This window comes from Lepus europaeus, chromosome 5 (assembly GCF_033115175.1).
Source record: "Lepus europaeus isolate LE1 chromosome 5, mLepTim1.pri, whole genome shotgun sequence".
Taxonomy (NCBI): Eukaryota; Metazoa; Chordata; class Mammalia; order Lagomorpha; family Leporidae; genus Lepus; species Lepus europaeus.
Window position 1 is genome coordinate 37,962,811 of NC_084831.1, and position 24,847 is coordinate 37,987,657.

At 48.0% G+C, this 24,847-nt stretch overlaps 1 protein-coding gene across 1 annotated transcript; it reads left to right on the forward strand.

Annotated features, from left to right (window-relative positions):
- The first annotated feature begins 2,085 nt into the window (after window positions 1-2,085).
- Window positions 2,086-24,140, forward strand: NSUN4 (NOP2/Sun RNA methyltransferase 4). The gene is made up of 6 exons (XM_062191237.1): window positions 2,086-2,208; window positions 8,355-8,698; window positions 10,354-10,508; window positions 14,167-14,321; window positions 20,699-20,823; window positions 21,809-24,140. The coding sequence occupies exons 1-6, from the start codon at window positions 2,116-2,118 to the stop codon at window positions 22,083-22,085; spliced, it is 1,149 nt and encodes a 382-aa protein (XP_062047221.1). The 5' UTR covers window positions 2,086-2,115; the 3' UTR covers window positions 22,086-24,140.
- Window positions 24,141-24,847: the final 707 nt, after the last annotated feature.

A 24,847-nucleotide genomic window follows, 5' to 3' on the forward strand; every position in this document is an offset into this window, starting at 1 on the left:
GAACAGCCGGGACTCGAACCTGGGCCCATATGGGATGGCAACACTGCAGACAGAGACTTAACCTTCTGCATCACAGCACTGGCCCCTGATTATCTAAATTTCTGGAACTCAAATTCTTATTTGGTCTTACCACATTACTTGTCAGTGTAGGATACTGGATGAGTAGTTTATAATGAATAAAGTTTTCATTCATTTTATATTTGTATGAGATGCAGAACTCAATCCACATGGGTAGAGGAGCCCAAATACCTTTACCTGCCACCTCCCAGGGTGCACATTGGCAAGCAGCTGGAATCTAAGCAAAGCTGAGACTTCAAACTAGGCAGTAGATATGGGATGCAGACGTCCAAGCAGCGTCTTAACCACTATGCCAAACACCAGCCCCAAGAGTTACACTTTTTAGCCTTTTGATAATTGTAACTTAGCAGACTACAAAACTATATATATATATATTAAAGGAGACAGCATTGTGCCACGGTGGTTAAGCAGCTGCCTGCAACACTGGCATCCCATGAGAGTACTGGTTCAAGTCCTGGCTGCCCCACTTCCCATCCAGCTGCCTACTGTGTGTAGGAAAGCAGAAGAAATGGCCCTAATACTTGGGCCCCTGTCATCCACGTGGGAAACCTGGATGGAGTTCCAGGCTCCTGGCTTCAGCCTGGCCTAGCTCCAGGTGTTGTGGCCATTTGGGGAGTGAACCAGCAAATGGAAGAGCTCTCTGTCTCTTCTCTCTCTGTAACTCTGCTTTACAAGTAAATAAATCTTTAGGGGCTGGCGTTGTGGTGTAGCTGGTTTAGCCGCTGTCTGTGATGCAATGCTGGCTTCCCATAGGAGTTCCAGGATCCTGGCTTTGGCCTGGCCCAGCCCCAGCCATCGCAGCCATTTGGCCAATGAAACAGAGGATGGAAGATCTCTTCCTGTCTCCCACTGTCTGAAACTGCCTTTCAAATTAAAAATAACAATAACAAAACAAAACAAAACAACAAAAAACCTTTAAAAAAGTATATACACATTAGTTGGTAATAAGTAATAGGAATAAAAGCAGAAAGAGGATAGCTATTTCTTTTAAGGTTTATTTATTATTTCAAAAGCAGAGTGACAGAGAGATTCCATCTGCTGATTCACTCTCCAAAAGGCCAGAACATCCAGGTCTGAGCCAGGCTAAAGCTGGGAGCCAGGAACCCCACCTGGGTCTCCAACAAGGGTGGCAGGGGCCCAAGTACTTCGGCTATCTTCTGCTGCTCTCAGCATGTCAGCAGGAAGCTGGATCAGGAGTGGAGTAGCTGCAACTCCAGTTGGGCAATCTGATCTGGGATGCTGGTGTCACAAGTGGTAACTTAAACCACTGTACTACAATGCCAGTCCTGAGAACAACTATTAACTTGGTAGTGTGGTGTACTATATACTGTTTAGATAGGAGCAATCAGTTCTGTAATTGTCTCTTAATTAGAAATGGAATCCATCCCCCTTTTCCGTTTTCATTGCCACCACGCTAATTACAGGCCGTTGTCTTATCTCCTGGATCCACTGGATCCCAATTGATCTCCTGGCTTTACTACCTAATCAGATCATTGACTGTCATGCGTTCCTTTCTGAAAGTGTTACGAGGTCTACACCTTACATAGCTTGGGAGTCTGTCTTTCAGAAAAGGAATGCAAAATTAAGTACAGGGCCTCGAAAGGGGCTGTGGAAACAACAGGGCCTGAAACTTAAAATTCCTTTGCTTCACCACAATTTGCCTTGACTGGTTTCATTTTCCTCTACTTCGGGATCTTCGTCCAATTTCTGCCAAGGTCGTCCACCCCCTCTTTTTTCCCCCCAGCTAACTCCTTTGGTGCCGAATCCGAGTGAGCAGCACCTCTGGAGTCCCGAATCCTTCCAGCATGTAGGCGGAGCCACGTTCCAGGAGGTCGCTTTTCTTCCCACACCTCCAGAACTCCCCTGGGGAAGGGGGCGGGAAGGTGGGGTTTGCACCTGGTATGGAGAGGCGGAACCCCGGAGACCGTCGGACGAAATTGCCTCCACGTTTCTGCAGAGCGGCGCGCACCACCTCCCCGGAACCCGCGGCTCGGACGCTGTGGTTCCGGTCGGAAGTCCCCGGCGACGCACGCTGTCATGGCTGCGCCGGTGCTGAGGTGTGTTCGCGGGCTGGCGGGGCGCGTGGGCTTTGCGACGGTCCCGCGGAGATATCGACATAAGAAGAAATGGGTAAGTTCCAACTGGGGCGCGGGTGTGTGCGTGTGTGCGTGTGTGGAGAGAGCGAGCGAGCGAGCGAGCTTTTCCACTTCCCGCTCTCGTTTGCGTTCGCTGTTGCGCCCTCAGCAATGCTTGGCTCTCTTCCCCGCTCCTCTGGGAGCGTCACCCTCTCGGGTCTGTTACGTCACCGCCTTGGTCCACCCTAATTTTATTTTGTCACAAATCGTAGGCTCTTTCTCTTGTTAGGTGTGCGTCCTCCTGGCTCCGCCCCTCTAAGTTACGTCATCACCTCCGTCCTCATTCTTTCAGTTATGTCACCGCTTCTTGATCTCCTTTCCCTTGGCCCCCTCCCCCTTCCGCTGCCTTCTCTCCTCCCTCCCTTCTCCCCCCCTCCCTCTCCTTTCTGTTTACCCCCCCCCCCCCTCCACCCCATGACCTCGTCTCCTCCTTTCCTCCTTGAACTTCCGACCAGGGCGCCCTCACCCCTCGAAAAATGCTTTAGCGACTTCCCCTTCTCTTCTGGGTCTCCGCCGCCCTGCGGGAAAGGCTTCAACCCCTTTCTCACCCTTGAGCTGCCCCTGGCGCCCAGGAAGGGTTACAGCGACTATCCTGCCCATACTGCCGGCCATTGCCCAAACGCTGGCCAAAGATGCAGCGATCCACCTCCCGCCAGAGACCGTTTCTCCTGCCTCACCAGTAGCGTGGGAGTTTCTTCCATATCTTGTGCGTCCCCTTGCCTAGGCAGACCGCTTACCTCCTCGCCCCCACCACCCTCCTCTCCAACTCCACCACCTCCCTTGTGCCCTGGGAGGTGTTCTTTTGAATCCTGCTCTTCCTCTCTGGAAAGGACCTACTGCGGTGGGCCCAACCTTTCTGCTTCTCCCCCTTCAAGCCCGTATTTTGACCGGATCAGCCCCGTGGGGTCCCCCCCTCTCCATCAGCGGAATGCTTACTGCAGCTGGATCAGTTCCCAGCGAACACAGCCTCGTTGCCCTCCAAGTCCTTGCCTTGACCAGCACTCCTGCGTCTGTTACTGTAGTCCGGTGGCCTCTCCTACCCTCACTCATCGGCCTCCAGGAATCAGCGCGGTGACCTCCCCTCAGCTCACTCGTGTGTCTTTGGAAACTGGTTCCGTGATTTCACCTCCCCTCACTCCTGGGTCCCAGGGCCCTTGTCCCATTGTTTCGCCACCTCTTACTCACAGGCCCCTGGGCACTGGCTTCCCACTTTCGCCTCTGGCTGCTCACCAGCCGGTGGAGAGTAGACCTCTGTTCTCCCCAACTCTTTCTCACAGGGTTTTGGAAACGAGGACGATGATCTCCCCGCTGCTTCCTCACGCGTCCCTAGCGAGAAGTAGTGACCCTCCTCTTTCCCCAGCAGCTTCGTTACCTCCTGGCAGCTTTTATCATGGCTGCCTTAAGCCTCCAGATTCTTGTGAACCAAAACCACAACTTGAACTGCCCCTTGGGAAAAATTGTGGCTCCCCACTTCCTTCTCAGGCAGGCACATCTGGCTCTCCCTGCTTACCTCAGGAGAGCCCTTACCATTACTCCCATCTTTCCTCCGAGGCCCACCTGTCTGCCCCTGGGAACTCTTTCTGTGCCATCCACCTGCCCCCTGCGAATGCTGGTTCTCCTTGCGCATCCCCACCCCAGGCTCCCAGGAAGCCTTGTGTTTTGTCCTGGGGGGCGGGTAAAAGCTCTTACCTCTTGCTAAACTCAGACGCCGTGGTTTCTGTTCCTCTCTGTTCCCAGGAAGCACCTCCTCCCCAGTGTCTTTATCCTACTTTTTGTGTCCCTTTACCCCTGGGCAACCAGTATATATGCACACCCCAGTCACCTCCCTGCAGAAGCTATAACGAACCCCCGCTGCCTACGCCAGTTTTACCCCAAATGAAGCCCCCTAAATCAGAGTTAAGACAGCCATGTCCTCCCCACAAGTGTCACTCCCTAGTCAACACTTCTCAACCTACCCCTGTTGGTCAGTCCAAGCCCCCTAAGGCCAGCACACCTCCTCCACCTCCCTGTCTCCCCTCTGGCCTCTCCGGTCCTTCTTGTCCAGAGCCATCCTTGGCGGTGCCTTCAAATTCCTGCCCCAGAGAATTTCCCCCAGGGACTCCCCTACCTACTGTGGTCCCTAGAACCCTCAAAACAGTTATCCCCACCTGCCTTCCTCTCCGTCTTCCTTGTGATCCTCTCTCACCCAATAATTATGCTAAGAGTGGCCCCCAAAAACTCCCCAGAGGACCGCCCTGCAATACCCATATATACTCTATGGTCCCTCCCACCCCCCATGCTTTCCCACTCTCTGGTTCCCTCTATCACTCTGCAGGCCCCCCTCCGTGTTATAAACAGCGTGTGGTACCCTCCTGTGGCACCTATGGTACTCCCAGGGGCCCACCCATACTCCATTGCCAGCCTGTGGCACCCCCTTGTTCTACCCACATCTATTCTTTTATCCCTTTGAGAACACCCTTTGACCCCCAGTGTTTACCCATTGGTCCCCGAGCCCAGGCCTGCCCTGCTACTGTTCCCTGTGGCCTTCATACCTACTCTGTGGCCTGTCAAGGCCCTCGTAAAGAGTCCCCCAAGATCCCCTACAGCTGCCCTTTGTCTTCATCCAAGAGTTCTACCTGTACCAGTAATCCCAGCTGTAGTTCGACTGTTATCATTAGTGAATGCCAGAGTAGTGACAACCAGAGTGAGAGTACCCACCAAAGCAAAAATGAGAACCAAAGCAAGAGTTTGAAATATAGCAAAAGTCGGGTCCGGACCAAGAGACCTGATCATAGCAGAAGCCAGAGCCGGAGCATGAGTCCCCATCATAGCAGGAGTCGGAGCAGTAGTCCTCATCACAAAATAAATGAGGGCCAGAGCAGGAGCCCTCAGTTTGTTTTAGATGAGCATCAGAGTGAGAATTCTCAGCCTAGCAAAACCCAGGACCAGAGCAAGAGTTCCCACCACGACAGAGGTCGGAGCAAGGGTTCTCACGGCAAACATCGGGGCCGGAGTCCCAAGCATAGTAGGAGCCCGAGCAAGAGTCCTCACCGTGGCAAGGATCGGGGCCAGAGCAAAAGTCCTCACCACGCCAAACATCATGGTCGGAGCAAGAGTCCCCACCGCCACAAGAAATGAGGGCCTGAGCAAGAGTTCCAACTGGACCAAATCCAGGCCAGACCGGAAGTCACAGACAGTGTCAAGGCTACAAGCCATAGAAGCATCACAGCTGTGGCAGCCAGGACCAGCTGTGGACTCCTCATCTGTAGTCTTCATTTCCCTGTTAATTTACCTTGCTCTTCGAACCTGACTTATGTCCTTCTCTGGTAACCCATAGAATCATCCTACAAGTCCCCGTTTGGTTCACACCTCCGGTGAACTCTCCCTATCCCCCTTCCTGAGTTCTGAGAACTCTCCCAAAACAACCCTCAACCCTGTGCTTTGCGCATTGTGCTACCAGTCACTGCATGACTGAGGTAAGTTACCCCCATCTCTCCATCACATGGAGAAGGTTGTTTTTACTGCATTCTACTGAGCACGACTATTGTTACTTTTATATTTTTTTAAAAGAGTCTTAGAATCTTTTTTTTTTTAAAGATTTGTTTTATTTATTTGAAAGAGTTATGGGGAGAGGTAGAGACAGAGACAGAGAAAGAGGTCTTCCATTGGTCTCCCCAAATGGCCACAACGGCTAGAGCTGAGCTGATCTGAAGCCAGGAGCAAGGAGCTTCTTCCGGGCCTCCCACAGGGATGCAGGGGCTCAAGGACTTGGGCCATCTTCCACTGCTTTCCACAGCGGAGAGCTGGATCGGAAGTGGAGCAGCCATGACTTGAACCGGGGCCCATGTGGGATGCCGGTGCTGCAAGATGGGGCTTTAATCTGCTGTGCCACAGTGCTGGCTCCTGCTATCGTTACTTTTGCTCACATAATCTAGTAGACCTGAATGTGTTTTGGAAAATAAGATTGTTCAGAAGAAAAAGATCTTTTGTCTTTAAGCCTAAAGCTTTCCCAGGGCCTCAATAGTTCATTCCAGTCTTCTGCAGGCTCTTCTCAAAAGTCCTTTCTGAGCTCCCATCCTCTTTAAATTCCTCTTATGCCAAGACTCCCTTTATTGATGACCCCCACATGTTGTTTTTTTAAATAAGTTGTTCACGTTCTTTTTTTTTTTTTTTTAAATATTTATTTATTTGAGAGGCAGAGTCACAGAGGGAGAGACAGAGAGGTCTTCTGTCTGCTGGTTCACTCCCCAAATGACTGCAGTGGCAGGAGCTGGGCCAATCCAAAGCTAGGAGCCAGGAGCTTCTTGTGGATCTCCCATGTGGGTACAGGGGCCCAAGCACTTGGGCCATCTACTGCTTTCCCAGGCTATCATCAGGGAGCTGGATCGGAAATGGAGCAGCAGGGACTTGAACTGGCTCCTATATGGAGTGCTGGTAATGCAGACACTGGCTTACTCTGCAACGCCTTGGCACCGGCCCCTTTTCTTTTTTTAAAAATATTTATTTGAGGGGCCAGTGCTGAGGCACAGCGGGTTAACACCCTGGCCTGAAGTGCCAGCATCCATGTGGGCGCCAGTTTGAGGCCTGGCTGCTCCTCTTCCGATCCAGCTCTCTGCTATGACCTGGGAAGGCAGTGGAGGATGGCCCAAGTCCTTGGGCCCCTGCACCCATGTGGGAGATCCCGAGGGGGCTTCTGGCTCCTGGCTTCAAGATTGGCACAGCTCTAGCCGTTGCGGCCAATTGGGAAGTGAACCATTGGATAGGAGACCTCTCTCTCTCTGCCTCTCTTCTCTCTGTGTAACTCTGACTTTCAAGTAAATAAATAAATAAAATAATTTTAAAAAATATTTATTTGAAAGGCAGTGTTGGGCTGTGCTGTGGCACAGCAGGTTAAGCCACAGCCTGCAGTGCCAGAATCCCATTTGGGCACCAGTTCAAGTCCTGGTTGTTCCACTTCCAATCTAGCTGCTGCTAATGCTCCTGGGAAAGCAGCAGAGGATACCCCAAGTCTTTAGGCCTGCACACCTATATGGAAGACCCGGAAGAAGGTATTGGCTCTTGGTTTCAGCCCACCCTAGTTGTTGTGGCCATCTGGGAAGTGAACCAGCAGATGGAATATCTCTTTCTTTCTCTTTCTAACTCTGCCTTTCAAAAAAATTAAATAAGTCTTTTAAAAAAGAAAAGGAGGGACCAGCGCTATGGCTCAGCAGGTTAACACCCTGGCCTGAAGTGCCGGCATCCCAGATAGGCCTGGTTTGAGAACCAGCTGTTCGACTTCTGATCCAGCTCTCTGCTGTGGCCTGGGAAAGCAGTAGAAGATGGCTCAAATCCTTGGGCCCCTGCACCTGTATGAGAGACCGGAGGAAGCTCCTGGCTCCTGGCTTCGGATTGGCACAGCTCCGGCCATTGCAGCTAATTGGGGAGTGAACCATCAGATGGAAGACCTCTCCCACTCCCACTCCCACTCCCTCTCCCCCTCTCTCCCTCTCTCCCTCTCCCCCTCTTCCCCTCTCCCCCTCTCCCCCTCTCCTCCTCTGCCGCTCTCCTCCTCTCCCTCTCTCCCTCTCCCTCTCTCCCTCTCCCTATCCCTCTCCCTCTCTGTGTAATTCTGACTTTCAAATAAATAACTCTTAAAAAAAAAAAAAAAAAAGGAAAGTAGAGAGAGCGAGCTCTTCCGTTCACTGGTTCACTTCCCAAATGCCATCAACTAGGATGAAACCAGGAGCCAGAAATTCCACACAGATCTCCCATGTGGGTAGAGTTCTTGGACCATTATTTGCTGCCTCCCAGGGTCTACATTAGCAAGAAGCTGGATGGAAAGTAGAGGTGGGACTCCATCCCAGGCAATCTGATACGGAACATGAGCATCCCAAGTGGCTGCTTAACCTGTGCCACAATTCCTGCCCCTGCTCTTTGTATTTATTGTGAATTATAGCTTTTTCTCGCAATTCTGAGATGATAAGGCCAGCTCCCTACCACTTTTCACTCCCACATTTCTCCTAGCAGGTAGGCAATGGTAGGATTAATGGCTGATGTAATAGCAGCAGTGGGTATTGGCTGGACCCAGATTTGCTTCCTGAGCTCTAAGGAGTTGGTAGGGTCCGGCAGTAGGGAATAGAAGTGAGATGGAGCAGGACAGTAAGCCTGTACTTTCTCTTTTAGGCTTCCACAGAGCCCCGGTTCCCTGGGAGTCAACTGGCTCTGCAGAATTTTGACATGACTTACAGCGTGCAGTTTGGGGATCTTTGGCCATCTATCCGTGTCAGTCTCCTCTCAGAGCAGAAGTATGGTGCACTGGTCAATAACTTTGCTGCTTGGGATCACGTGAGTGCTAACCTGGAGCAGCTGAGTGCCAGGGACTTTGTGAATGACGCCGTCACCCACTGGGAACTGGAGCCTGAGAGTGGCCAAGCTGCAACGCCACCCCCAGCCTCCTGGGCCTGTAGTCCAAACCTTCGATGCTTCACTTTTGCCAGAGGAGATGTCAGCCGCTTCTCTCCGGCCAGGTAGGATCTAGAGCCGTCACTGGGTCTGTTTTTTTTTTTTTTAAATTATTTATTTATTTGAAAGGCAGAGTTACGGGGGGGTGGGGGGTCTTCCATTTGCTGGTTCACTCCCCAGATGGTTACAATGGCTGGAGCTATGCTGATCTGAAGGCAGGAGCCAGGAACTTCTTCCGATCTCCTACATGGGTGCCATGTAGGACTTGGGCCATCTTCTACTGCTTTACCAGGCCATAGCAGAGAGCTGGATCGGAAGTGGAGCAGCCAGGATTTGAACTGGCTCCCATATGGAATTCTGGCACAGCAGGCGGCGGCTTTACCCTCTATGCCACAGCGCCAGCTTCTGGGTCTGTCTTGAATACCTGCTGCAAGTAGACATGAGGAGACCCAGCGCCTGCCCTCTATAATAAGAACCATAATATTGTTAATATTATAGTGTGCTTATACAGGCTACGCATCTTTCCTTTCTTTTTTAAAAAATTATAATTTCTTTTCTTTCTTTTGCTTTTTAAAAGGCAAATAGACAGCAATAGCCAGGGCTGCGTCAGGCCAAAGTGAGCCTGCATCTCAATGTGCATCTCCCATATGGGTGACCCAGTTATTTGATGCAACAGCTGAGGCTGGACCAGACCGAAGCCAGGAGCCCAGCTCCTGGGTCTCCCATGTGTGTGGCAGGATCCCAAGTACTTAAGCCGCCTGGTGCTGCCTCCCACGATGTGCATTAGCAGGAATCTGGATTGAACCAGGCACTGCACCATGGGCTGCAGGCATCCCAAGCGGCCACTCAACTGCTACACCAAATGCCTGCCTCAGTTCTCTTCCTTTCTCTCCGAGTGAAGGCCTCCTATTCCTTCATCAGGCCCAGCCCAGTTTATTCTGATGAGCACGATTGATGATTCCTCTCTCTGAATCCAGGAAGCACTTTGTTATCTCAATATGTAAACAATTAAAACCAAGATCCTACTATGTGCCAAGCATTGTTTCAAGTGTTGAGCATATTATAGTGAACAAAGCAGACAAAAATCTGCTCTTGTAGAGCTAACATTCTAATGGGGGTGGGGGGAATACACACACACACACACATCTGTACTCTACATTTAAAGTAAATAACAAGTACTTTAAAGAAAACTTGGGGCAGGTGTTTGGTACAGTGGTAAGGGCGCTGCTTAAGGCACCTGTCTGCGATATTGAAGTGCCTAGGTTTGAGTCTCAGCTCCATTCTCAGTTCCAGCTTCCTGCTGATATGCACCCTGGGAGGCAACAGATGATGGCTCAAGTACTTGAATCCCTGCCACCCACGTGGGAGCCTTGGGTTGAGTTCCCAGCTCCTGGCTTCAGCCTGGCCCAGGTGTGGACCACTGTGGGCTGCCTCTCAGGTTGTGGATTAGCAGGAAGCTGGAATAATAAGCAGAGCTGGGACTTGAACCCAGGCACTCCAGTATGGAATGCAGGCATCCCAAGCAGCTTCCTTACCACTGCTCCAAACGCCTGCCTCTGATCTGTGTTTTCAAAGGATCACTGTTAACTACTATATAGGTAAATTTTGAGAAATGAGTTTTTGCTGAGTGGAGCTCATAGGTTCCTTAATGTAGACTTTGAGGCCTTGACTCCCATGAGTGATCTGTCCTGCAATTTAACTATCAGTTGTTCTCTTCCAGACTTGGCAGCCAAGGTGTTATGGACTACTACCTGATGGATGCCGCTTCCTTGCTGCCTGTCCTGGCCCTTGGCCTGCAGCCTGGGGACACCGTGCTTGACCTGTGTGCGGCCCCAGGAGGAAAGACATTAGCATTACTTCAGACTGGCTGTTGCCGTAAGTCAGGGTGCTGTTGTCTTGGGCAGGGAGGGTACCCTACCTTGCCTAGTCAAGATCATACCATATGATGGGTCTCAAGATCAGAGGGAGGTGAATAGTACTTGCTTGTTATAAAAATTTCTTTTCGGAACTAATGCTGTGGTATAGCGGGTAAAGCCACAGCCTGCAACACCAGCATCCCATACGGGTGCTGGATCAAGTCCCAGCTACTCCACTTCTTCTTTTTTATTTATTTTTTATTTTTTTATTTTTATTTATTTGCGAGGTAGAGTTACAGACAGTGAGAGGGAGAGAGAGAGAAAGTTCTTCCTTCCGTTGATTCACTCCCTAAATGGCCGCAATGGCCGGAGCTGTGCTGAAGCCAAGAGCCAGGTGTTTCTTCCCAGTCTCCCATGCAGGTATAGGGGCCCAAGCACTCGACCATCCTCCACTGCTTTCCCAGGTCACAGCAGAGAGCAGGATTGGAAGTAGAGCAGCCAGGACTAGAACCGGTGCCCATATGGGATGCTGGCGCTGCAGGTGGAGGATTAACCTACTATGTCACGGTGCCAGCCCCTGCTCCACTGCTGATCCAACTCCCTGCTAATGTGCCTAGGAAAGCAGCAGAGGATGGCTCAAGTGCTTGGGCCCCTGCACCCACCTGGGAGACCTGGAAGAAGCTCCTGGCTCTTGGCTGCAGCCTGGCTAAGCCCTGACTGTTGTGGCTATTTGGGTATTGAAGCAGATGAAAGATCTCTCTCTCTCTCTCTCTGCCTCTACGTCTACCTCTACCTCTACTTCTCTGTAACTCTGACTTTAAAATAAATAAATAAATAAATCTTAAAAAATATATTTATTTGAAAGAGAGAGCAAAAGGGAAGGATGGGGATGGGGCCGGGAGAGATAGAAATAGAGAGCTCTGACTCACTAGCTCACTTCCCAAATGCCTGGAGTGGCCAGGAATAAAATTAAGAGCCAGGAGCTCAGACCAGGTCTCCCAGGTGGGTGGCAGGAACGCAGTCACTTGAGCCATCACTGCTGCCTGCCAGGGTCTGCATTAGCAGGAAGCTGGAGCTGGACATCGCACACAGGTGCTCCCGTGTGGGATACTTATATCTTTTTTTTTTTTTTTAATGATTTATTTCAAAGTCAGAGTTACACAGAGAGAGGAGAGGCAGAGAGAGAGAGAGAGATCTTCCATCCAATGGTTCACTCCTCAATTGGCCACAACAGACGGAGTTGCGCCAATCCAAAGCCAGGAGCTTCTTCCAGGTCTCCCACACGGATGCAGGGGCCCAAGGACTTCGGCCATATTTTACTGCTTTCCCAGGCCACAGCAGAGAGCTGGATTGGAAGTGGAGCAGCCGAGTCTTGAACCGGCACCCATATGGGATGCTGGCGCTGCCGGCCAGGATGTTAACCTGCTGCGCCAGAGCACAGGCCCTGATACTTATGTCTTAACCAATGTCTTAACCACTAGGTTAAATACCCATTCCTGTGTCACCTTTTCAAAAGCATCTTTTCAGAAGTAGCTTATTTTTTTAAATATTTATTTATTTGAAAGTCAGAATTAGGAGACAGAGACATATCTCTTTTATCTCCTGTTATTCCCCAGATGGCTGCCACAGCCAGATCTGGGCCAAGCTGAAGCCAGGAGCCAGGCGCTTCATACAGGTCTCTGGCCATTGTGGCCAATTGGGGAGTGAACCAGCGGATGGAGGACCTCTCTCTCTCTCTCTCTCTTTCTCTCTCTGTGCCTCTTCTTCTCTCTCTCTGTGTAACTCTGGCTTTCAAATAAATAAACAAATCTTTGAAAAAAAAAAAAAAAGAAAAGAAAAGTAGAGCAGCCAAGACCTGAACCGTTGCTCGTTTGGAATGCCAGAATTGCCGGTGGTGGCTTTACCTGCTATGCCTACAACTTATTGACCGAAAGTCATATAGCCATACTTAATTACAAAAGGAGGCTGGGAAATAGTCTTTTTTTGGGCACATTGCCGACTCCCAATAAAATTAAGGTTCTAATACTAAGGGATAAGAGAATGCACATTGGGTAAATAACTTGTACTGTCTACCGAAGATGAAGAGAGCCACATGTTTCAAGAATAGTAGGAGAGGGACCCGTGTTGTGGCTCAGTGTGTTAAGCCACCACTTGTGATCCTGGCATCCTACGGTGTTAAGCTACTGCTTGCAATGCTAGCATCCTATATTGGAATGCTAGTTTGAGTCCTGGCTGCTCTGCTTCCAATCCGGTTCCTAGCTAATGCACCTGGGAAAGCAGCAGACACAGACCCAGATAGCAGATCCAGATGGAGTTCTGGGCTTCAGCTTGGATCAGCTCAGACTATCCCAGGCCATTGCAGCCATTTGGGGAGTGAACCAAAGGACGGAAGATCTCTCTCTCCCTGTCACTCTGCTTTTCAAATAAGTAAAAAAATATTAAAGAAAAAAAAAAAAAAGAGGGGGCTGGCACTGTGGCGCAGTGGGTTAATGCCTTAGCCTGAAGCGCCAGCAACCCATATAGGCACCAGTTCGAGACCCAGTTGTTCCTCTTCTGATCCGGCTCTCTGCTATGGCCTAGGATAGCAGTAGAAGATGGCTCAAGTGCTTAGGCCCTGCACCCACGTGGGAGACCCAGAGGAAGCTCCTGGCTTCGGATCAGCACAGCTCTGGCCATTGTGGCCAATTGGGGAATAAACCATGGGATGGAAGATGTCTCTCTCTCTTTCTCTTCCTCTGCTCTCTCTGTGTAACTCTGACTTTCAAATAAATAAATAAATCTTTAAAAAAAAATGGTAGGAGAGAGCATATTTCTTAAGAACTATTCTTACCTGATCTGCCTCATTTCTTTAAGATTTATTTATTTATTTGAAAATCAGAGTTCCAGAGAGAGGGGGAAAGACAGAGATCTTCCATCTGCTGGTTCACTCCCCAAATGGCCACAATGACCAGGAAGAGGCCAGGTCAAAGCCAGGAGCTTCATCTGCGGCTCCTATGTGGGTACAGGGGCCCACACACTTGGGCCATCTTCTGCTGCTTTCCCAGGCCCATTAGCAGGGAGCTGGATAGGAAGTGGAGCAGGCAGGACTTGAATTGATGCCCATATGGTGTCGGCACTGCAGACGGCTGCTTAACCCACTGTGCCACCTTTCTGATCTATTGTAGCTGTTTGCCTTTACCACCCCCATTCCAGGGTGACTGATACTGTGCTGTGCACATAATAAATACCCCTGCCCCTTGAGTCTGTGTATTTTTTGAAGATTGATTTATTTATTTGAAAGGCAGAGTTACAGAGAGGCAAGAGGCAAAGAGAGAGAGGTCTTCCATTTGCTGATTCACTCCCCAAATGGCTGCAGTGGCTGGAGCTGGGTTGATCCAAAGCCAGGAGCTAGAGCTTTTTCTGGGTCTCCCATGCAGGTGCAGGGTCCCAAGGACTTGGGCCATCTTCTGCTGCTTTTCTAGACCATAGCAGAGAGCTGGATCGGAAGTGGAGCAGCTGGGACTTGAGCTGGCACTCATATGGGATGCTGGCATGGCAGGTGGTGGCTTTACCTGCTATGCCACAGCACCGTCCCCTTGAGTCTGTTGATTGCCCTGTCTGAGAATTGGTCTGTAAGTACCATTGCTGGTGGGATGTTCCATTGGGCCATGGCTTCTGAAATATCTTTATTTCCTTAGGCAATCTTGCTGCCAATGATCTGTCCACTTCCCGGACAGGCAGACTACAGAAGGTTCTTCACAGCTATGTGCCTCAGGATATCAGGGATAGAGTTCGAGTCACCTCGTGGGATGGCAGGAAGTGGGGAGAACTCGAGGGGGACACCTATGACCGGGTAAGTGATTCCAGTTTTGGCACATCCATTGAACTAAATTCAGCCTTCCCATCCTGACCCCAGGCTCCAGACCCCGTGTTTGAGCATGTAGGCTGTTTCTATACCTGGCCAGCTCTCTATGGGTGATTGAAGGAAGAATACCACCTGCAGTGTTGTCAGTTCAACTTAGATGACCGGCTGCTGTCTTCGTTAGAGATGGTTGGCAGCAAAGTGTTTGAACCTAACTAAGTGGGGAAAAGTTATTAGTTTTATTATTTCTCAAGTCACATGGTTTCTCAGAAATCCTCATGAATGGGTTGGGCATTTGGCATAGCAGCTTAAGTTGCTGCTTGGGATGCCTGCATCCCATATCAGTTTGAGCCCCAGCTACCCTGCTTCCAATCTGATGTACTTGAGTTTCTGCCATCCACTTGGGAGACCCAAATGGAATTCTGGGCTCCTGGCTTCAGCCTGGCCCAGCCCAGCCCTGGCTGTTGAGTAATGAACCATTACATAGCAAATTAATCTCTCTGTCTCTCTGCCTTTCAAATAAAATGAAAACAAGTAAATAAAAATAAAAAATCCTCATGAAAATAAAGTACAAAGAAACAATTTTATTTATTTCTGACTATTAATATAGCACATGATACAAAATTCGGAAGGCACAAAAGCGTGTTCAGTGAAAAGTTAGTTTTCCTTTTACTCCTGAACTCTCCTTACAGATAACCATTGTTTCTATTTTTTTCTGTATTATTTGAAACATTATTTAAAAATATAGTGGTGTATGTATATACTTTTTAAAAACATTTTTATTCATTTATTTGAGAGGCAGAGAGATAAAGAGACAGATATAGTTCTTATGTACTAGTTCACTCCTCAAATGCCTGCAACAGACAAGACCAGGCTGAGGCCAAAGATCTCCCTGGAGGGTGGCAGGAACCCAACCTGGGCCATCCCTGCTGCCTCCTAGGGTCTGCAATTAGCAGGAAAAGCTGGAGTCAGGAGCCAGTGCTGAGAATTAAACCTAGCTTCTCTGATATGGCAGAGGCAGTTATCTTAACTGCTAGGCTAAACATCTGCCCCCATATCTTTTTGTTAAAGATTTATTTATTTATTTGAAAGAGTTACACAGAAAGAGAAGGAGGGGCAGAGAGAGAGGTCTTCCATCCACTGGTTCACTCCCCAGTTGGCCACAATGGCCAGAGCTGTGCTGATCCGAAGCCAGGAGCCAGGAGCTTCTTTCAGGTCTCCCACATGGGTGCAGGGGCCCAAGGACTTGAGCCATCTTCTACTGCTTTCCCAGGCCATAGCAGAGAGCTAGATTGGAAGTGGAGCAGGCGGGACTCAAACTGGCGCCCATATGGGATGCCAGCACTGCAGGTGGCAACTTTACCTGCTGTGCCACAATGCTGGCCCCCAGGGTTTTAGAATCTTGGATTGGCTTGGAAGACCTTCCTGCCTTGTAGTTAGAAATCCCATTTAGCTTTCTGGACTTGGAGGCGGCGAAGAGAATGCAGAGAGCTCTGCTGTCAGCCTAACAGGTTTCTATATTCTGCCACTTACCAATCTTAGGCAAGCTGCTTGGTCTCTCAGCGTGTGAGATAGGATCACTGTGAGGATGAGGGAATATCCAGGGAAAGTGCTTGGTACAGTGGAGATTTGGCTGTGGAGATTCAGCAGGTGGTAGCCACCATCATTCAGCCTGTGCTTGCTCACTTCCATTGGCAGAGACTTACTGAGGTTCTATTGTTTAACACCTCTGATGTTAAAAAGTTCCTCCTCTTATTGAGTTAAAATCTGTAGATTGCATGGCATGAGTGAGTACAGGGATTCTGTGGACAGTCTGCTTGGACTGAAATCCATTACTTACCAGCCAGAGAAGTTTGCTGAGTTACTTAAAACTTTTCAGTTAAGCAGGGCTGGTGCTGTTGTGCAGTGGGTTAAAGCCCTGGCCTGCAGTGCCGGCATCCCCTGTGGTCACTGGTTCAAGTCCTGGCTACTCTGCTTCTGATCCAGCTCCCTTCTAATGTGCCTGGGAATACATTAGAAGGTGGCCCAAGTGCTTGGGCCCCTGCACCCAAATGGGAGGCCTGGAAGAAACTCCCAGCTCCTGGCTTCGGATTGGCTCAGTTCCAGCCGTTACGGCCATTTGAGGAATGAACCAGCAGATGGAAGATCTCTCTCTCTCTCTCTCTCTGTCTCTATCTTTCTCTGTAACTGTCTCTCAAATAAATAAAATAAATCTTAAAAAAAAAAAAAAACTTTACAGTTAAGCTTCAGCTTCATCTGTAAAGTGAGTTCAATAGTAATGTCTATCCTATAGGTGAAGTTTAAATAAGAATGCATTTAAGGGTGAGCTTTTAGGATAACAGTTAAGGTGCTAGTTAAGATTCTTATGTTCCTGCCGGCGCCGCAGCTCACTAGGCTAATTCTCTGCCTGTGGCACCAGCACACTGGGTTCTAGTCCTGGTCGGGGCACTGGATTCTGTCCCGGTTGTTCCTCTTCCAGTCCAACTCTCTGCTGTGGCCCGGGAATGCAGTGGAGGATGGCTCAGGTCCTTGGGCCCTGCGCCCGCATGGGAGACCAGGAACCAACGCTGGCTCCTAGCTTCAGATTGGCGTGGGGTGCCAGTGGTGGCCACTTGGGGAGTGAACCAACGGAAAAAAGGAAGACCTTTCTCTCTGTCTCTCTCTCACTGTCTAACTCTGCCTGTCCAAAAAAAAAAGATTCTTACATCCCATTTTGGATACTTGGATTGGATACTTAGCTTTGGCTCCTGACTCTTGAAATAGCATTGATGGCTCAAGTAATTGGGTCCCTGCCACCCACAAAGAAGACTTAGATTGAGTTCCCAGCTCCTAGCTTTGGCCCCAAACATCATGGGACATTTGTGGAGTGAACCAGTGTGTGGTAGCACTCCCTCTGTCTCTCTGTGTCTCAAAACATTTTTTGTATGTGTTTAGCATAGTGCTTGGAATAGAGCAAGCACCAAAATTACCAATAAGTCTTACCGTTTTTATTATTATTTTCATTTATTGACCCTATCATGCCTTTTAGAACAATATAGAATGAACTACCTCTCATTTCATTTGGCAGTGTTTCATACATTTCGAAACAACTTTGATGTCTTGAAAATGTTAATTTATTTGTTGAAGAAATCACGTAAAAACGCCAATGTGTGATAGACAAGTGTTAAGCACTTTTGGAGCAAAGAAGAAAGCTACCTCAGGGCTCCAGATGCTCTTGGTAAGTCCTTCCCCCAGCTCTGTATGTCCATTAACTGGAGAAAGGACAAGACCCCAGAGCACACGTTCATGGCCAACACTGCCCCCTGACACCTATTTTCCTTTTTTTCTCTTCTCTTCTCTCTGCTCTTCTCTTCTTTTTTAGAGTTAAAAGTTTATTTCAAATAATAAATATGTATTTGAACAAATTTCTGTCTTTCCATGTAATAGAAGAAATCATATGTGTTCAAGACACATGCCCAGGGCTGAGATTGGGCTGGAGCACCATCCTGGCGGGGCTAGTTATTTATGGCTGATAACCATGAATATTGGGCAGGGCCCTTGCCAGTGTAGAAATATGTGTGCTATATCTGCTGTTGAATAGTTTGACTGCCCTGCCTTTTCCTAAGTGTAGTGAAGCAGTATGTCTTTTCCTTTCTCCTGTGACTGAGATCAACATTTTTCAAAATTGACACTGTTGAAGCAGAATAAAAAATCTATTAGAACCAAGATATTCACATATGTTGCTGTGATTTATAGTCTGTTTGGAATTGCATAGCTCTGCTGTTCCATGTGCCAGGGCTCAGAAATCCAATAGTGCTAGGTACACTTTGCAACTGTTTTCCAAAAATTTCAGCCATCTCCTGATGACACTGAGAAGGAGTAGGGAAGGAATCAGTAGACATTTTCTCCTTTTTGGGTTGTGGAAACTCCCACAGCTTTCTCTTTTTATGTACTGCAGTTATACTTTTGCTCATCTCTTTATACTTAGCTTTGTTGAATCACTTCCTCTTAGGTAATCTTTTGCATATTGCATAGACTTGGGTTTCTTGCTGAGCTTATTTATAAATTTTATTTCTTTAATTGCTGATTTAATTGATACCACTGAAACACTGGGATTCAGCTCTGTTAAGGTGTTTTACTGTGTTTATTTATTGTGCTCCTTTTACTATGTGGTATCTGTTCTTGGTTCTTTGTTTTTCTTTTAATTTCTTTGTTATTTAGGAAGGCTTTTTTTATTTAAGATTTATTTATTTATTTGAGACACATAGTTACAGAGAGGCAGAGGCAGAGAGAGAGAAAGAGAGAAAGAGAGGTCTTCCATCCGCTGGTTCACTTCCCAAATGCCCATAACAGCTGGGGCTGGGCTAGGCTTCAGCCAGGAGCTAGGAACTCCGTCTGGCTGTCCCACATGAGTGGCAGGAACCCAGGTACTTGAGCCATCATCTACTGCCTCCTAGGCGGATTAGCAGGAAGCTGGATCTTGAAAGCACAGAGTAGCTGAGACCAAGCAGTCACTGTGATAGGAGATGCAGGTGTCCCAGTGATGGCTTAACCTGCTGTGTCATAATGCCTACCCTGGATGTACATTTTTTTTTTTTAAAGATTTATTTGAAAGTCAGAGTTACACACAGAGAAGGAGAGGCAGAGAAAGAAAGAAAGAGAGAGAGAGAGAGAGAGAGAGAGAGAGAGAGAGAGGTCTGCTTTCCCAGGCCGTAGCAGAGAGCTGGATTGGAAGTGGAGCAGCCAGGACTCGGCACTGTAGGTGGCAGCTTTACCCACTACGCCACAGTGCCAGCCCCTGGATGTACGTTTGTATCTCTAATATAAAATATCGGATATTTTAAACACGTATTTTTTTTCAAACGTTTCTAGTTCTCAGCAGGAAGGTTGATCTGCAACAAGCTATTCTGCTTTTACCAGAAGTAGAAAGATAAGATTTTATTGTCAGCTTGTGATCACTGCCTAGTTCATTTATTTATTTATTTATTTGTTTAAGATTTATTTATTTACTTGAAAGGCAGAGTTACAGAGAGGCAGAGAGAGAGCACTTCCATCTGCTGGTTTACTCTTCAAATGGCTGCAACAGCCAGAGCTGGGCTGATCTGAAGCCAGGAACCAGGAGCTTCCTCTGGGTCCCCCACACTGGTGCAGGGGCCCAAGCAGCTTTCCCAGATCACAGCAGAGAACTGGATCAGGTCTTAAAACAGCACCCATATGGCGGCCTTACCTGCTGTACTACAGTGCTGACCCCTGCCTACTTCTTTTATTTTTTTAAGGATTTATTTTATTTATTTGAAAGAGTTACAGAGAGAGGTGGAGACACATTTAGTTAATGTTTATTTTTCCTATTAAGACCAACCTCATCCTGGTTCTCCAGATATGACCTAACTCGGATACAAAGTGATCATTAATTTTCTTACTCTGTATGCACTATGTCAACTCTTGTAGCCTAGCAATACATGAGAATATCAAACATCAGGTCGTTATTAACTTACTTGGAGTTTCTGCTTAACTAAAAAGTCACAGATCTTTTCCAAACATGATTTTTCTGTTTTGAAATATAAATATAGGACTGTTTTTAAAATTTTTTGTCTGTTTGTCTCTAATACCCAGCATAGAGTAGGCTGTTAGTAAGTGAATCAATGACTTTACATTTCTCACTTTAAAATATTCTCACAGTGGATCTGACACTGTTTTAAGATTATTTTGAAGCTTGCTGCTGTTACTCAGTATACCAGCTTCCTCTTGGCATTGTAACACCTGTGAATTGGATGTTTGCGTTCAAATAGCTAGAGACAGAGCCCTGAAGCACTAAAGACTTCTTCTTAGGTTGATGCCAATTTTTTTAAAAGATTTATTTATTTTATTTAAAAGAGTTGCACAGAGAGAGAGGAGATCTTCCATCTGCTGGTTCACTCTCTAAATGTCTGCAACAGCCCAAACTGTACCAGACTGAAACCAGGAGCCAGGAACTTCTTCCAGGTTTCCCACGTGGATGCAGGGACTCACACACTTGGGCCATTTTCTACTGCTTTCTTTCCCTAGGTGCATTAGCAGGGAGCTGGATTGGAAGTGAAGCAGCCTTGACTCAAACTGGTGCCCATATGGGATGTTGACGCTGCAGGTGGCAGCTTAACCTGCTACAGTTATGGTTATTTATGTGTGGCTTTCGCTTTTTGGCCAACCATGAATATTCCTGAGTATTACCTTCCTCCTCATTATTTCCTAGGGGTCTGCCAGGATGAGAAGCTGTGTCAGGTGCCCTGCGGTGGAAGGATTGGCAGAGTAGTCCACCAAACCTTCCAGGCCAGAGGCCTCAAACAGCACTGCCCCAAGGAAGAGCAGTCTGTAAGGAGGTTTAATGCTTTACCCTTTGACATTCTGGGCAGGTGCTGGTAGATGTGCCCTGTACCACCGACCGCCACTCCCTTCATGAAGAGGAGAACAACATCTTTCAGCGGTCAAGGAAGAAGGAACGGCAGATGTTGCCCATGCTGCAGATGCAGCTTCTTGCGTGAGTGATAAATTTATAAAAACAGAACTTTGTGCCAGAGTGCTCTAGGAATCCGATCACCTGGGAGACTAGGGGATTGGAAGCTCTTGTTAACACTGTCACCTCTAGAGGGGTCTTCTGGCTGGGGATCTGGAAGAGAGAGACATCGTGGGATGGTCCTTCTCTGGCACATAAGAATCTCATCTGATAGGACAGACATACCAGGGTGGGCTGCACATATCTGCCCCTCCTATTTCACCCTCATTACCAGTGAGCAGCAAGTATTTGAAAAACAGCTACTGAGCTCAAGGCATTAGGGCTGAGGTAAGGGCTCAGACTATAGCAAGCATCAGGATTTAGTCTGTAACTAAAGTCAGAGGTCAAGGGATCATTGTTGTTACTGTTTTTTTGTTTTGTTTTGTTTTGTTTTTTTGACAGGCAGAGTTAGACAGAGAGAAAGAGACAGAGAGACAGAGAGAAAGGTCTTCCTTCCTTTGGTTCACACTTCAAATGGCTGCTACGGCCGGCGCGCTGCACCGATCCAAAGCCAGGAGCCAGGCGCCAGGCGCTTCCTCCTGGTCTCCCATGTGGGTGCAGGGGCCCAAGCACCGGGGCCATTCTCCACTGCCCTCCTGGGCTACAGCAGAGAGCTGAACTGGAAGAGGAGCAACTGGGACAGAATCTAGCGCCCCAACCGGGACTAGAACCCAGGGTGCTGGCGCCACAGGCAGAGGATTAGCCTAGTGAGCCGCAGCGCTGGCCAAGGGATCGTTTTAAGAAGGCTTCTGGAGGAGAGCCCAAGGAGTAAGTTTGGGTTGCTCTCTGCCATAAGAATACTTTCCAGGCAGTGTCATAGTGGGAGGGACTTCAGGGCAGTCAATCCCAGTTCCTCATCTCATAGTAGACTCCTGTCTATCAGTGTTTTCAACTTACGTTACTCATCCACGTTACTCATCCACTGTGGGGAAGTTCACCAGTCATTGGTTTTCTCCCTTTTTGTTTTCAGGGCTGGACTCCTTGCCACTAAACCAGGAGGCCATGTGGTCTATTCCACCTGCTCACTCTCACACTTACAGAACGAGTATGTGGTGCAAGGGACCATGGAGCTCCTGGCCAATCAATACAGCATCGAGGTTCGGGTGGAAGACCTGACCCACTTCCGAAAGCGCTTCATGGACACTTTCTGTTTCTTCCCATCCTGCCGGGTTGGGGAACTGGTAATACCAAACCTTATGGCCAATTTTGGGCCTATGTACTTCTGCAAAATGCGTAGACTGACATAGCGTCATCCTGTACCTGAAATAGACAGAGTGTACTCTGCTGGAGGCATTGGAAGCCAGGAGCAGTGGCAGAGCTGCACTCATGTCTCGATCCTGTTCGAGTCTTTCGGCAGATAGTGTTCAGTAGTAGGAAGTAGGAGTTTTTCTGTCCTGCTGTCCAATTGTGGAGCACCAGCAGGTTTCCAATTTACCTATTAACTCCCATCTCCAGACCTGTGCTAAAAGTTCCTGCCCTTTGAGGGGCCTAGAATGAGGAGCCAGTGAGCAAGCCCATACTTTAAGCTGTAAACTTGAGAAGAAGCATTAAGTCAATAAAATTGTTGAAGTTGTGTAGAGCTGGGGCTGCAGAGGGGGCTTCATGTCAGTTTAAGCACCATTTGTTCATTCCCAGGCTTCAGCCCAGGGCCTCAGCCGGGACGCAGGCCTCGGATTACAGGCCCATCACACTTGAACTGGAGTTCTGCCAAATCAGTCCTGAGCAGTCAACAGGCCAAAACCTACCCAGTTCCTCCCTGTGACCCGTGGTCTAATTTAAGGAACAAGCAACAGTGTTAAGCCGGTGCGTCACAATCTGCTTCCTTACCCATGTGAGAAAACTTTCCTGGGCTGGAAAATTCTGGCCACTCCTCGTGCCACCTAAATGTGGCTGGGAGGCTTGCTTTTGCCACAGGCATGTCATGTGTTTTCCTTTGTTCATCCATCTAGCAATTGTTTGGCAAGCTCCTGTAGGACAGGTGGTTAGGGAGGTAGTAGAGATGAAGTGGTTGGGATCGTGGGAGATAATCAGACTTCCTCATTTTTCCAAATGGGACTCTCATCTGCTTCCTGAGAGAGGTTTCTTTCAAAGATTTATTTGTTGAAATATTTACCGAAATTTATATTTGAAAGGCAGAGTTTCAGAGAGGGAGAGACACAGAGAGAGGGCTTCTGTCCACTGGTTCATTCCCCAAATGACCACAACAGCTAGACTGGGCCAGCTGAAGTCAGGAGCCAGGTACTTCATCTGGTCTTCCGTGTAGGCAGCAGTCTGGGTTTTTTTTTTTTTTTTTTAATAAAAGATTTATTTATTTATTAGAAACTCAGAGTTATATATAGAGAGAGAGAGACTGAGAGAGAGCAATCTTCAATTTGCTAGTTCACTTCTCCAGTGGCTACAACAGCTGGACTGAGCCTGGTCGAAGCCAGGAATCAGGAACTTCATCGGAGCCTCTCCATGGGTGGCAGGGGACCAAGTACTTTAACCATCTTCTGCTGCTTTTCCAGGCCATTTGCAGGGAGCTGGATCAGAAGCCCAGAGCAGCCAGGACTTGAACCCGTGCCCATATGGCATGCCAGTGTCACAGATAGTGGCCCTACCTGCTGTACCACAATGCCAGCCCCAAGTCTGCAATTTTTATTCTTTTTTCTAGTCTGCAGCCGAGCTCTGGTGCCTGTCCTTGGCCCCTCCTCCAAGGGCTGTGCCCCACAGAGTATGCATGTATGTAATCTATGTTGTTTTTGTACCATTAGCCAAAAGAAATTAACCTTTAGTGGCAGGGATATTAAAAATTGCTTATGGTCACCTACAGATTATTTTTGTTAAATTTTTTTTTTCCTGAAAAACTGAAGAAAAGGTGCATAACTTTAGAATACATGGGACCTTGTTTCTGTGTCTTCCCACTTCTGTTAACCTTCCTTTTGCTCTTGTTCTTTGTGCCTTTCCTGCTAATCAGTTGAGAAGACTTTAACATAGGTTAAGCTTTTTCCTTTCTTGGGATTTACATTGTAACTGAGGGCCCTAGAAAACCTTTTAGACTCAAAGTGAAGTGAAGATAGGGAGGTGGAGCTCCAGGGAACTCCGCAAATGCTCTGAGTAGGGCCCCAGCCAGCCTCCATGCCTGACCTGTGGTCCCTGCCAGCTGTTCACTCTCTGCTTATATTTGCTGAGGCTGAGAGGACTAATTGAGTGCTAAAGCAATGGTATGTCAAGAGGAGAGGTTCTCTCGCCCCTGGGTCACAGTAGAACTGGGGACAAACAGACTCAGGTAAGCTAAGCAGAGAACTATTTTTTTTAAAGATTTATTTATTTATTTGTTTGTTTATTTATTTGAAGGAGTTAGAGAGAAAGAACTTCCATTTGCTGGTTCATTCTCAATGGCTGCAACGGCTTGGGCTGGGCTGTAGCCAGGAGCTTCAAACAGGTCTTGCATGTGGGTGCAGGGATCCAAATACCGGGCCATCTTCTACTGCTTTCCCAGGTACATTAGTAGGGAGCTGGATCAGAATTGGAGCAGCCAGGACTTGAACCATATGGGATGCTTGTATCATGGGCAGCAGTTTAGCTCGCTATGCCACAATACTGTCCCAAAAACTATTTTTGAAAACAGTTTATTTCCTATTGAACATTTACCTGTCCTACAACTCAGTTATTTCAATACTAGGAATAAATCCTAGATTTATGCATATGTATATGTATATGTATATGTCAGGAAATGTGCAAGAATTTTCATAGCAGCCCTGTCTACACAAGCAAAAGCCTGGGAACAACCCAAATGCCCCTGAGCAAGAGGATGGACAAATATATTAGAATAGTCACCCAATGGAATATTATGCAATTATCAAAAACAAATGAGGTATTATGATACATCATAAGGATGAATCTTAGCAATAAAATATGAAACTTTTATTATGTATTTATTTGAAAAGCAGAGTTACAGAGAGGCAGTGGCAGAGAGAGAGGTCTTCCATCTGCTGGTTCACTCCCCAGATGGTCACAATGTCCAGAG

Coding starts and splice junctions, on each gene's coding strand:
- NSUN4 (XM_062191237.1), top strand. CDS start 2,116: ATGGCTGCGCCGGTGCTGAGGTGTGTTCGCGGGCTGGCGGGGCGCGTG. Junction 8,699..10,353: donor AGCCGCTTCTCTCCGGCCAG/GTAGGATCTAGA, acceptor GTTCTCTTCCAG/ACTTGGCAGCCAAGGTGTTA. Junction 10,509..14,166: donor ACTTCAGACTGGCTGTTGCC/GTAAGTCAGGGT, acceptor TTATTTCCTTAG/GCAATCTTGCTGCCAATGAT.